At 44.4% G+C, this 14,202-nt stretch overlaps 1 protein-coding gene across 1 annotated transcript in view; it reads left to right on the top strand.

Moving 5' to 3' along the window:
* The first annotated feature begins 2,741 nt into the window (after positions 1-2,741).
* kcng4a (potassium voltage-gated channel, subfamily G, member 4a) overlaps positions 2,742-14,202 on the top strand; it is a 31,132-nt gene continuing 19,671 nt past the window's right edge. Inside the window, exons 1-2 of the mRNA XM_078544567.1 lie at positions 2,742-2,816; positions 4,103-4,888. Of these exons, the coding sequence (XP_078400693.1) occupies positions 4,139-4,888 (750 nt within the window). The 5' untranslated portion in view covers positions 2,742-2,816; positions 4,103-4,138. The remainder of the gene's footprint in view (positions 2,817-4,102; positions 4,889-14,202) is intronic.

The raw sequence follows: 14,202 nt of genomic DNA, 5'->3' as shown, positions 1-14,202 counted from the left end.
AAAGAAGTGAGAGGGGTACTTGGGTCAGATAGGCGTGGGCACCTGCTGTATTGTAAAGGGAAGATGGGCTATGGTTGCAGCCTACCTAGGAAAAGATTCTCCAAGGATAGAAACCATGAGGAAGGCAAAGGAAAATGATGGGTACTTTACCCTAGCAAACAGCACAAAATTCTCAGATGTGAAACTTGAGTTAGGACCTGCCCTAGGGGGCAGAGCACAATGGGCAAATTTATATTTTGAAGTCTGCAATGCTCTTGGTCTCAGCTTGGTTAACATTTTGGTTCCTATTTCTTATGTTCAATGAAAGCTACAATTCCTGCCACCCAAAAACCCTTTAAGCTAAGAGGTAAAGGCATGCCTGCATTAAGTCAGAATGGTGACCCTTTGGCTTTAATGATGCTGCACTTACTCTGATTAATAGCCTTCAAAAACAGGAAGCAGCAACATTTATATCAAGGCTAACTATGGATACAACATAGAGAATGATTAAAGAATCAAATCATTTGAAAATATATCCATATTTGGCTTTAATATGTCACACAGTATAATAATTTTAGAATCTTCGTAAGGTAATACCAATTTAGTTTCTATTTTTCCAATTTGTTTCCAACTTATTATCTTAACACAGCAAAGTTAGTTTGGAAAATGCATGCATTGATGCTTTTCTTGGTGTTAAGACGCTCCAGAAACATTCTAGCAGAAGCAGTTTCTTCAGAAAATGAAAACATTAAGTCATAATAAATGAATCTTAATTTTGTTGTATTTGATTCCTGTGCAAAATTTCCTGATTTCAGTAACGATTTCTATAAGATTAGAATCATTTGTTTTAATTTATAATCGCAGTACATCCCAATATATGATCGGCTTCCTTAATAAGCTTACATTGACTGAATACTCTATAGTCTTTCCCAACTCTTTAGTCTATGTTAATGAACAGTATAAGTTTCATGTCTATTGCTCCAATAAATGTAAACTCGCTACGTTAAAACCCATCCTTAATTAATCCACTTAATTTCTACAAAACACCTTGAACGCTATCGATCTCCCTTCTCAGTTAGTGTCGGAAAATACAGCTTGGCGCAAATTAGGTCTGGAATTTGGCCAAGACTTTTGTTTCTGGAGGCAGATGTGAGGAAATGAGGTTGTAACTATACTGCAACTTTTGCATCTCCGCGAAGAGGTTCCGACAACTGACTGCAGTGACATTAAAATTAACAGGAGAGCGGATCCAACTCGTCTCTGGAGCCCAGCAGAGTCAGCCTCATGCCCGCGTTACAACTGCGACTGGAGTTCAAAAGTACTCTGGGCAGTTCGGAGATTTTTTGTGTGTGTGAGCAGGGGCACGGGATTTTCTCACTGGGAATCTCCCTCTCTCTCTCTGGGGGTTGCTGAAGCCGTGTATAACTGACTTCCATCAAGTCCATGGGGCGATTTTAAATTTGCCTGGAGTTGGTGTTAATGTCTGAGTGTTGATAGTCCTGTACTACAAACATCGAGGGAGTAATGAACGATTAGACCCGAGGAACAGGATTTCAATGGAAAGTCGGGGAATAGGCACCGCAGCTGCCCCGTTGGCAGGTCGGCCCTGCTTGATCTCAAACCCTTCACTGGCTTCGAGCTCAAAAGTTCAAGGAAGTGAGAGTGTCGTGATCAAGAAGGAGGCTTCGATCTGCACTCAACCTTTTACAGCTCAGTTTTTATTTTGCCCCTTAATGCCTCTGAAGTGTTTTAGGGTGAGCCTGCTCTCGGTGCTGGTGTATCCCCAGGTGAAAGTCACCATTGGTTGGTGCCACACTCCCAGATCCCATCACAGCCGCTGCCGCCCTCCCAGCTTCTGACTGGCCGCCGCTGCTGCAACTTTAGGGACGCGAAGCGTTAACTCTTGTTTCTCTCTCCACAGATGCTGCCAGAACCTGCTGAGCTTTTCCAGCGTTTTCTGGGTTTTTGTTCCGCTGCAGCGCTGATTCCGAAATCCGAAATCAGGCAAACATCATCCAAAAGCGTCTCCATCGCACAAAACAAGTTTAAACAAAACAAAAAAATAAAAATATCTGAAAGTAGCTGGGATTTCACAGTTCCGCCTAACTTTCTCGCTAAGTCGTGTGCAAATGACACACTGACAAACATAAAGGCTGACTTGAGTGATACGGGAATAGTCGACGCCCTGAGTTGTTCGAAAGCTGCTCTCCCTTAGAGTCAGAGTGAGCGGGACGAGGCCGTTCAGCCCATCATGCCTGTACCTGCTGCATTGGTGGAAGCTGTTCCAATCAGTCTCACTTCCCCCCCCACCCTGCTCTTCCCATCTGTCACAGACGGAAACCTTCAGAACAGTGACATCGCCAGAAAGTTTAAGCAATGAGCGGCCGCACAGACTGTACCTAGTGAATCCACTGGAAATATAAGCCCAACCTGTGTGGGTGAAGTGTGGGCAGTGGCTCGGCGCGGTCCTTCCTTCCTTCCACCCCCCCCCCAGGCGGAGAGGTGAGCAGCTCTTGTCTCTGTCCATCGCCCCTCTCCCCTTTTCTGGGACCCCAGCAAACAGTAGCCGGGCGATGACAGCCGAGTACCGCAGTCGCTTTGTGCAAAGCAGCCCCTGCGGGGAGACGGGATCTGCGTCACATTTTGAATGGTTTGGTTTTGCTTTTTCTTTACGCGAAGATTGTGAAGAAGCAAACGTTTAAGGACCGTCTGAGGGGAAAGGATTATCCATCTTATAAAACTCTGGTCCCTATGGGGTGTCAAACGTGCTGTTTTGTACTGCGGAACCGGCAAGTGCATCGCCCCGGTGGATCGAGTTTACTACTTTCCAAGTGATGGTAAGTTTGGCTGTTTCCAAGCGAATCCTGAGCCTCTGCTCCTGCGGGTCCCCTTGCTCCTAACATCACTCACTCCTCCTTACTGTTCATGATTGCGATTACGAGGTTGGTGGCTGCTTTTCCGAGTGCTCTTGGAGGTCACAAAGCATTCAGTATTTCAGCCCAGCCTGTCCTGTCACTAGTCCTGACCCCTTATTCACTTTTCTCAAGACATCCCATAAGATTTTAAATATATTCTCACCAATGTCGGTGTGTTTGTGGGGAGGGGGAGGGTAGCTGGTGGGCTGCTTATTTTGCTCCTAGTGTGTAAAGCACGTTAATGTTGCTGAATTGTTTTAAATTGTGACCCGAAAGGCGTGTTTTTTTTTAAGAAAAGAGAAAGGCGTCCAGGGCTGTCCAGTCTTCAGTGCACAAAAGGCGTACACACCCTCAAACCCACCTCCACCTCCCCACCCCGCAGCCAAATCCCAGTTTAGTTTGTCTTCAGAGGATTTAGAGCGATCGGTTTAAACGCAACCCAGAGGTCAATGCTGTAGTGAGCCTGATGAAATAGTCCTGTGACCTGCATTGTATCATGCACATAGTTAGATTTTACTATTATTCCCGACTAAACAGATAGTGTAAAAACAAAAAGCTAAAAGCTACTGCGGATGCTGGAAATCCAAAACAAAAACAGAATTACCTGGAAAAACTCAGCAGGTCAGGCAGCATCGGTGGAGAAGAAATCAGTTAACGTTCAGAGTCTTCATGACCCTTCGGCAGAAGGGTCGTGAAGGCTCGAAACGTTAACTGATTTCTTCTCCACCGATGCTGCCAGACTTGCTGAGTTTTTCGAGGTAATTCTGTTTTTGTAAACAGAGAGTGTACTTCGTTAGGGAGCACGAAACGACCAAATGAGTAGGACGTAGAAACGCATTCCTTACAGAAATGAAAACAGGTTGAAAAAAAAAAGTTGAGGCCCTGGTTGCCGCTCCTGAGCTAACTAACATCAGTGAAATTGGGATTCCTATCCAACAATATGCTGGAAATCGGAAATAAAACAGAAAAAAGGAAAATGAATGTTGGAAACGCTCAGCAGGACAGCTTCTGTGGGGAGAGAAATCGAGTTAACGTTTCAGGTCAATGACCTTTTCATATTTCTATCAATTTGTGCTACCGGAAACTGTGTGCCCTCTTGGCCATGAGCATGCTTCATATTACTAAGTGCCTTTCCCTTTGGCTCTGATTATTGATTTTGAATCGACACTCATGTCTCCATCTAACCCCTTTTTTTTTGTTGTGTGCAGATGACCTTGCCACTGTCTGTAGCACGCTGATTCACCATGCCCATCATTTCCCGAAGCAGCGAGAACGATTACAGTAATTTGAGCGATACTTCGTCCAATTCGTTGAACCACATTGTTCCTAGAGCCCACGCCGAAGCCCCACCTGTCAAAGGAGCCTTCTACCAACGATGCAGACGGATCCCCCACCCAGGTCAGCCGAGCCCCATTGACCAGAGGCAACACATCATTGTCAACGTGGGAGGCACCAAGTACCTGGTGCCCTGGCGCACTCTAGATGACTTCCCGCTCACAAGACTTGGGAGATTGAAGTTTTGCAGCAGCTATGAAGAAATTGTGCAGGTCTGCGACGACTACGATGAGTCCTCCAACGAGTTTTTCTTTGATCGGAACCCATGTGCTTTTCGGATGATCATCACTTTCATTTCGGCCGGGAAACTCCGCCTTTTAAGGGAGATGTGTGCCATGTCCTTCCAGGAGGAGCTGCTTTACTGGGGGGTGGAGGAAGCCCAGCTAGAGTGGTGCTGCCGCAGGAAACTAGTTCAGAAAGTTCGTGAGGTGGCTGAGATCAAAAGAGGAGAGGACCTTGAGGCAGAAAAAGAGGTGAACGTTCAGGTTGAGAGAACCAAATTTGGATATTATATGGACAAACTGAGAGATATGGTGGAAAATCCTCAATCAGGCCTTCCTGGGAAAGTGTTTGCCTGTCTGTCCATTATATTTGTCACCATTACTGTAATTAGTATTTGCATTAGTACAATGCCAGAATTAAGGACAGAAGACGAGAGGGTAAGTGTCCTTATTTCATCTTTAAATATACAATGGCATTTTATATTTCAAAGTCCCACTGGAGTCATAGAGTCATATCGGCATAGAAGGAGGCAATTGGGTGCATTAAGTCAATGTAGGCTCTTTGGAGAACAGCCTAGTCACTCCAATCCCACTCTATCCCGCTAGCCCTAGTTTAACTTTCTTTACAAACAACATTTGTCACGTGAAAATTCTTATAAACGAATGCAATCTCAACATTTTTAACATCTGGTTTCCTTATATTAGTATCTGTATTTCCTTCTAAGAAGGTTCCAAAGTATCTATTCAGTTAATTAATTTTAAATTCCATGATTTTTAGTAAGAATCATATCAACAGATCTTGATGTTGATTGCCAATAAAAGTATAATTAGTTGGTTTAAATTATGTCCCAGGCAAAGATGTTAATTATTGAAAATAATGTTGACGGCTGTGGTCAAAGCTACCATTACATGGCAATCCAAATATTGTTATTGAAATAAAGAATTCTAATCTGATATATTAATTACTTTGATAAGAAACTTTCCCCTCTGAATTAGAAGGTTGCGAATGCAGGTGCCAGAGACTTGAGCACATAATCCAGGTAGACGTTTCAGTGCAGAGTTGAGGGAATGGGACTCCATCAGAGATCCCATCTTCTCTGTTCTTATCTGGTCTTATTTGGTCATCTATTTAATTGCTGGTTGTAGGGCCTTGTTGTGCCAAATTTCACTGCATGACAACAGAAGTACTTCATTGGCTGTGAAGCCCTTTAGGATCTCTTGTGGTCATGAAAGGTGTCATCTAAATGAAAAGGTATTTTCTTACTTTCCTTTTCCTATTTCAAAGTTTGCAAAAAAGCTTTAAACAGCTGCTTGGTATTACAGAACTTGAGTATTGTTGAAAAGAGAGACATGTTGTCAACGATTTTCATCTTGCTCTCATCAGGACAAATGCAAGAATGTCAAATTTCAAACGATCACAACAATTTATATTACAGGAGAAAAGAGGTGCTGATTGCTTGGCAAGTCAAACATGCTGTTTGATTCGGTCAACCAATCGTTGGGCCTACCAAACAATTGAGCAATATTGTGTATGAACTCCAGTGCCAAAGCAATGCCAGGTATGTGGGCCGTACGCCCCAACGATTGGATGATCGAATCAAACGTGTTCCTCTGTCTGTTTGTAATAGATAGCATACAGACTGTACTCAACCAACTCATGCTCACAAAACTCAAAACAAAACATCTGTTGTTAGATGTGATTCTGCAATTGAGCAACACTTGCTGAAGAATCCTGAGCATGCTAGTAGTTACCCTAACAAGCAATTTAAGATAGCCAATGAATGTCACAAAAAACCCAACAGCACTATTTCAAAGAAAAGCAGCAGGGTTATCCCTGGTGACCCGGCCAATATTTACTAGTCAATCTACTTCACAGTCTACATCATTATCACATTGCTGTAGTTGGGATCTTGCTGTACACAAATTGACTGCCATGTTTCCTACATCACAACAGTCACTACACTTCAAAAGTACTTCCTTGCCTGTAAATTTGGGACTTCCAGAAGTCATGTAAGGCATTATACAAGTCTTGTTTTCTTTTGCCAAAGTGTCCTAACAATGAATCTGCAGTCTGAATTTCAGGTCCAGCTAGGTGGGCTTCAGAATCTATTCAGTTCTATGTTTATCCTATTATAAAAGGTTCACCTCTGACTTATTTTTCTAGTTCTCATTCCACCTATCCTTTGTCAGATTAGTGTCAATCACATTATTGTTGGAAGGAGATTTATCAAATCTGTGCTGGGAGTTGGTTTGAGGTCGGCCAAATTGATTCATTTTAGGACCCTTAGCATCTGTCAGAGATTGAACGCTTTAATCCCACCTTCCTGAGACAGCTTTGAACCCAGCTGTAAGAAGGAAAAGCCATTCACTTGTTCTTAAAAAATTATTCATGACTAATTCTAGTTAAATCTGGATGAAAGAGAAAGTTGTTAGTTTCTCACTCATTTCAGGGTATCCGCCTTCAGATAATGGAGCATTAATCTGACAGTCCTGCCCAGTGCAAATTGTACAGAAGAAGTGAATGATTTCAGCAAACACTGCCAAAGAGAGGTTTGACTGTCTCACCTGGGAAATCTCACATTACATGAAAATACACTAAAGTGTATTGGTTTTGACAATTATAGTATTCAGCTTGATGTGAATCCCTCTTCATACAAATATAAATTGATGCAAAGATCTTCTCAAAGTTTGCTCAGTTTCATTCATGCACTAAAGACAGAATCTTGTGCCCCTCATCACCCCCCCTGCTTCCCCACCCCCGTAGCAAACTTGATGGCAGGGAGGCAGTTAATCAGGCGGGGGGAGGGGTGGTGGCAGGTGGGGACCCCGCCAGTTTCCCTTCTCCACCCCAATTAAGTCCATGGCGGGAAGGTCCATGGACGGCCTTCCTGCCCCATTACCAATTGAGGCCCTTAAGTGGGCAATTAATGCCCTCTCATTGAGGCCCTTAAGTGGGCAATTAATGCCCTCTCATTGAGGCCCTTAAGTGGGCAATTAATGCCCACTTAAGGGCCTCATCCCAACCCCACTAGTATGAACACAGCGGCAGGCAGGGGGCTCACCACGTGGGGAGCATGAGAAGCAAATCCAAGCAGGGTTGCTTGCAGGCTCCCAGGGGGTTGGGGGTGGAGCAGGGATGGGGGGGAGGGGTTGTCCCAAAGGCACTCAGTGCCTCATCAAGGAATCCACATCAGGAAAGGGAGGCCCTCTGAGAGCCACCCCATTACCCTTGCTGCTGAACCCATCCCCTGGCCTCTCTGTGACATCCCCTCCCCACCTCCTGCCATCGCCTACCTCTGGCCTGGGATCCAGCGACGATCCTAGGCCTCAGTTGGATGTCGCGGTGGCAGTAGCCACAGCCTGCCTGGTGACACTGCTGTTCAATAGAGCTGCCAGCCTCTGATTGGCCAGCAGTTCTTGGTGGGCAGGACTTCTGCCCCTGGAGTCCTTGATTGCGGGGGGAAAGCCTGTCACTGGCCTGAAAAGTGCCTGAATGGAACAAGGTGCGGTGGGCTTTTCCTGAAAGATGAGACGTGTGGCTCTCGCTGGCTCCTCAGCCAGCCAGCTGGGACCCCCATTACCTTCACAAGATTCCACCCAATGTCTGGAAAAGTTTTAAACCTCATAACACAATCAAGCAACATTCCTAATGGTGAAATCATACCGAAGGTTCTGATTTGACCCTCCCCCCCAGCCCGGGTTATATTTTTGAAGCAGAAATCACGGGGTCCTAATGAATTAAGAAATGTAAGATAGCTATATTTGAACAAATGTGCAAAACATTGATCAGTGGCCTTTAAATTCTGATGACCTTTTTAAAGTTTAAAACTGATTAGCATGCCAACTCTTTTGTACTTGAAAAGCTCTAGTATTACACCCTAAGACATTTTCATCCTTATCTGCACATGAAACATTAAAAGAGAGTGCAGACAGCTAGGAATCTCAAAAGGTATTAGCTTTGACTCAGTCATATCACTCCCCTCTATGTCACAAGGTTATGGGTTCAAGCTTCTAAATGTGCATATAAATTTAAGATGGCACTTCAATCCCGTATTGAGGGATTGCTGCAATGTTGGAGGCCCTGCCTTTTAGCTAAGACATTAAACTGGGGTCTCATCTCCTACCTCAAGTGGGTATAAAAGATCTTTAGGCATCATTTGAAGAAGAGTACTGGAGGTGTCCCAACCAACATATCCCTCAACCAAAATCACTAATTCTGATTATCTGATCGTTCATTTCATTGCTGCTTTTTGGGACCATGTGTGCAAATCAGATTCTCTGGTTCACTGCAATTACAAAAGGGATTACACTTTAAAACTACTTCATAGGCTGTGAAGCAGTTAAGCATGTTCTGAGGTCATGAAAGACACCATGTAAATATGTATTTTTTTTAAAAAGAACAGCACCTGTCATCAGCCACCGATACATATACCACCTCAGAGCCGACTACAACAGAGCTGTGCCACCTCAAGTGACCTGGTTGGATGAATACTAGAGAATTCTGCTTTTCTGTTTTTTTGGCATTGCTGATGACATCAGTCACCATGACAACCAGCATTACAATGGGATCCATCCCAAAATCTGAGTACTTATTAAACAGTTGGAGTCTTAAACAATAATTCTGTCGCCCAAGGCCATTTGGGAACATATTACTCTATTCTAAATTGAAGATGTACAAGGTTGGTCTTCTTCCACTAACTTGAAGATCTCTTGTTGCCAATCCAGCATTGTGCCCACAGCCTCTGAATTGGCACGGACCGTGAACCTAATTTTTCCTGCTTTACTTTGCTGTCATTTGGCCGTCCAAACCTTAAGTCCTCACATCTGCTTCAGTAGCCACAGCCACTTTCTCATTATTTACAACTTAACAGAGGCCAAACAACCTGTTTTTTTTTCTCTTAATTTTCTCAGTTATTTTCTCCTTCCACTACAGGCAGGATGGCCACATTCAGGGACTGACAAAGGCCGCAGACCGGAATAGCCCTGTTAACCACCATTCAGTTTCACAGCAATCAGCACCATAGTGCCTCAGACAGGGGGCCAAGTCCTTGAAGTCCTGTAATGGTGCTTTTGGTTGTATACACTTATTTCACTGGTGAGGCCTGTTGGCTAATCTTGCGTAGGCTCTGGCGTCTAGTCAGATGTCAGGATAGTGGGGATGAAGTCACTTGCTCTTTGAATTTCCCTCCCTCACAAAGGAAGACTGGTGCCCTCTGCTCCTTATTCTTGTTCAAAAACATAGAATGGAAACCCATCATGTGAAACACTGTCAATGTGAACTCACGCTCTATCACCATCTGGCAAAGCTCACTGGAGCTTTAAGATGTTCTGTTACTGCAGTGCCTAGTGCATTTTGAAACTAAAGCTAGATGGGCTCGAAATAACATTGTTTCCCAATTTGTAACTCATTGTTCCTTTAGATCCCTGTATCATGCATCACCTCCAATTGTGAGGGAAGGCAGACAGCTTACTCATAGGTTTCAGACAATGTTACTATTTGCACAGCTTTTAGGAGAGGTACCAGAATTCTGCAGAGACCTGCACTTTGATTGTAAAACAAAAACAGAATTACCTGGAAAAACTCAGCAGGTCTGGCAGCATTGGCGGAGAAGAAAAGAGTTGACATTTCGAGTCCTCATGACCCTCCGGCAGAACTAGCACTTTGATTGTCCCTTCTGTTTCTGTAATGAAGCACTTAGCTTGTTTTCGTAAACTGATGAATAACTTTGCAAGTTACAAGAGCAAATAGTATTGGGATTTTTGACTATTTTGATAGGCTAAATCCTATATTTGCGCCAGAATTCTTTATTTAACAACTTTGCGGAATTTTTGGAGCTTTATACAAGTAAGCAGACTTTCAAACTGTCCGGGTAACTAGGAAGGGTAGAGTAAAAAAAATTTTTTAAGTGAAGTGATATTGTTATTTCCCATCGATGGGTTACTTGGCTATTGTTGTGATAAAAAGAAAAGCCTAGCAGAGAAAACATTTTCATTTCTGAAATATTTCCGAGGATATCAGGACATCAATGTATTTACAAGCACTGTTGCAGATTATTTTTCTCTTGAGAATTTTTTAGGCACATGTAAAGGTTATTAGGCACAGACATCTATACATTTACGCTGAACAATCCCAATGATGCCTCTCGGCTTCAGTTCTCTCTCATTCCAGAAATGCTTTCGATTTGCTCGCCGACCTACATTGGCTGCCATTTCAACAAATCGCACCCTCCTTTTCAAATCCCTCCATAGTTCTGCCTCTCCCTGTCTTTGTTATGTTACTCCTGCCCTAAAATCCTCTGAGATGTCTGCACTGCTCCAATTGCACACCCCCAATTTTTATTGTTTTCCCATTTGCAGCCACACCTACAGCTGCCTAGTTTTTAAACTCTATAATTCCTTCACTGAACCTCTTTGTCTCTCTACGTCTCCACCTTTAAGATGCTGCTTAACACCCGCACCTTTGACTAATCTTTGGTCGCTTGTCCTTATTTCTCTTGATGTGGCTTAAGTCCATAAAAAGCAGGACAAATCCAACCCGGCCAATTATCACCTCATCAATCTGCTCTTGATTATCAGCAAAGTGATGGAAAGTGTTGTCAACTGCTATCAAGCGGCACTTACACAGCAAAAACCTGCTCACTGACGCTCAGTTTGGGTTCCACCAGGGTTCCTCAGCTCTTGACCTCATTACAGCCTTGGTCAAAACATGGACAAAGGAGCTGAACTCAAGAGGTGAGGCAAAAGTGACAGCCCTTGACATCAAGGCCACATTTGACCACCATCACCATTCGCAAGTTCCCCTCCAAGTCACTCACCATCCTGACTTGGAAATATATTCCTTCAGTGTCGTTGGGTCAAAATCCTGGAACTCCCTCCCTAACAGCACTGTGCATATACCTACACCACAGTGACTGCAGCGGTTCATGAAGGTCGCTTGGCACCACCTTCTCGAGGGCAATTAAGGATGGGCAATAAATGCTGGACTACCGAGTGACATCTACATCCCATGAAGGAATAAACAAAGTGTCAATTTATTTTTGATAATCTCTTCACTGAAGCTGCTTGGGATATTTTACTATACTAAAGGCAGTATATGAATGCAAGGTGTGATTGTTGTTAAACCCTCATATCTGCTTCAGTAAGTTAATCCATAGATCTGTCCCTATTCAGGTGAACACTCTCCAACTCACTTCCCTTATTACAGTCCAGTACAATACTCCAAATCTGGCTATCCGAAAACCGGGTGATGTCTGAAAACTGGACATTTGTGAAGTGACACGTTGATCTAGTTCCAGGGTCCAGGGTCTGTTTTAGGTTCAGGAGCTTCCACCCTTTGTTCTTGCTGTGGAACAGAATCATTCTCCCAGTCTTTCAGGGGAATCTTTTCCTTGGTCTTGGTTCTTCTGCACCAGGCACTGATCAAATGCGGATGGCGACTCATACCTCCTGGTATTTGCATTGATCTGATTTGTCAATCTCCTTCATACTCCTGAAAAAATCTTTTGGTTTGTCTCTTAAGTCTCTTCCAAAGTAAACACATTCAAGCTCCTTCACCTTTCCTGTTACCTATTATCCTTGATAAACAGAATCATCCATATTGATTTTGGGCAATAAAATGTTAGTAAGCAAAGCTGAATTGAAGTGTCTCCACAGAAAAAGTTGCTCAATATGAATCATGGCATCGGTGATCCTATGCATATACATTTTAGAGGCCTTAACAGTAACTGTTCAACAGGTAGAAACATCAAAGCTCGGAGGTTGCTGAGGAAAAGTGCCATATTTTGATTTTTAGCTTACCGAAGACTTTTTCTTTTCACTTTTCCTGTTTCATAAGAGTCACACATGCTTTAGTCAATAATAATCTTACGTTTCTCTGTGTAAAAGCTTGTTTTATTTATTACATGGTAAAGGCAAACATTTTGCCTGTATCAAGTTACACTTGGAACAAGGTATTGACTATATCTAGATTGTTTAAATCAAAACAAACCCACAACCTCCACCGCTTAGAAGGACACGTGCAACAGATGCAAGGGAACACCACCACCTGCGAGCTCCCCTCCAGGTCACACACCATCGTGACTTGGAACTATCTTGCCATTCCTTCACTGTCACTGGGTTAAAGTCTTGGAACTCCCTTCCTAACAGCACTGTGGGTGTACCTACATCACATGGACTGCAGCGGTTCAAGAAGGCAGCTCATCACTTCCTCGAGGGCAATTAGGGATGGGCAATAAATGCTGGCCTAGCTAGCGATGCCCACATCCCATGAAAGAATTTAAAAAAAACTTTATGACTATTATCTGAAGAAAAGAATCTCTGCAAACCTTAAACAAGTTAAAATTGTTTAATATTTTGTCAGAGTCCGTACTTGAAAATTTAATTTCCTTCGAGTTGACTGCAGAGCAAATCAACTTGGGAAAGGTCATGCAACATATGGCACGCTAAACATGAATGCTAAGACAGAAACACAGAATAAACAGAGCACCAAAGCTACTTTCACTTGGGGCAGAATTTTCCCGTTGGCGTGCTGGGGCGGGACCCGCATACCGATGCATAAAATGACGCGCGGTGACGGGTGAGCGTCCTAGCGTCACTGCGCGCCATCGTGATATTTCGTAGGGTGGGCACGCGATGATATCCAATGCCCACCTGCCATTAATTAACGGGCCACATAAGGCACTTGAGTTGCTAATTGACGGCGATTTTTCGGCACCCGTGTGATCTTCGGGTCGGCGCATGGGCGCAACGGGCAGGTGGGTAGGACACATTTGTGTAAACCTCATCCATGGGCGGGATAAGAGGGCTCAATGGGGTCGTGAATGTGCTCAGTCAGATATTGATTTTTCAAAGTTACTGATACTTGCCTGAGTGACCTGCAATACTTCAAAATGTATACCAGCTGCTTGGACTGGTCTCACGACCTTCAGCTCAGCACTCTGCAGTGAAGATTTGTTCCAGGGCTTGCAGGTTTCAGGAAGCCTTCCCTTAGCCTGGGAATGGGAGTTGAACTCTCCACTGGAAGCACCTCCTCTGAGGGGGAAGGGAGGGTCAGAAGGGGGAGGAGGCCAGGAGTGCACATTCAGCCTCCAGGGGAGCCACCTTTGGGAGGACAGGCGCAGGCACAAGGGGTGCAGGGCCAAGAGGTAGTCCAAGGCGGAAGGGGCCACAGAAGATGCCACTACCCTGCTGCCAGGGTATACAGGCGGCAAAGCAGCCACCTCAATATGTCAGAGGTGCAGTGCCAAAGGAGGCTCCGTCTCTCAAGGGAGACAGTCAAATATATCTGTCAGATGATTGAGCCTAAGATCCCAGCTAACTGTATGGGTGGGTACCCCATGCCAGCAGCTCTAAAGGTCACAGTTGCCCTCAACTTCTATGCCTCTGGCTCCTTCCAGAGGTCGGTGGGTGATCTTTGCAGTGTCTCCCAATCAGCTGCCCATACTTGTGTCAAGCAGGTTAGAGATGCTCTGTTCAGGCGTGCATTGACCTTCATCCACTTCCGCTGAGACCAGGCAAGCCAGACACAGCGAGCCAGAGGCTTTACAGCCATTGCTGGCTTCCCCCGTGTCCAGGGTGCAATAGACTGTACACATGTGGCCATCAAGGCGCCAGCAGGTGAGCCCGGTGCCTTCATCAACAGGAAGGGCTTCCAATCCATGAACGTGCAGATAGTGTGTGATCACAGGATGCAGATTCTACAAGTCTGTGCAAGACCTAGAGTGCCTTATGTTTACGTTTTCAGGTGCTACATC

Source organism: Cetorhinus maximus, chromosome 6, assembly GCF_964194155.1.
Source record: "Cetorhinus maximus chromosome 6, sCetMax3.hap1.1, whole genome shotgun sequence".
Lineage (NCBI taxonomy): Eukaryota > Metazoa > Chordata > Chondrichthyes > Lamniformes > Cetorhinidae > Cetorhinus > Cetorhinus maximus.
The sequence above is the reverse complement of the archived record's forward strand: the minus strand, read 5'-3'. Positions and strand labels throughout refer to the sequence as shown.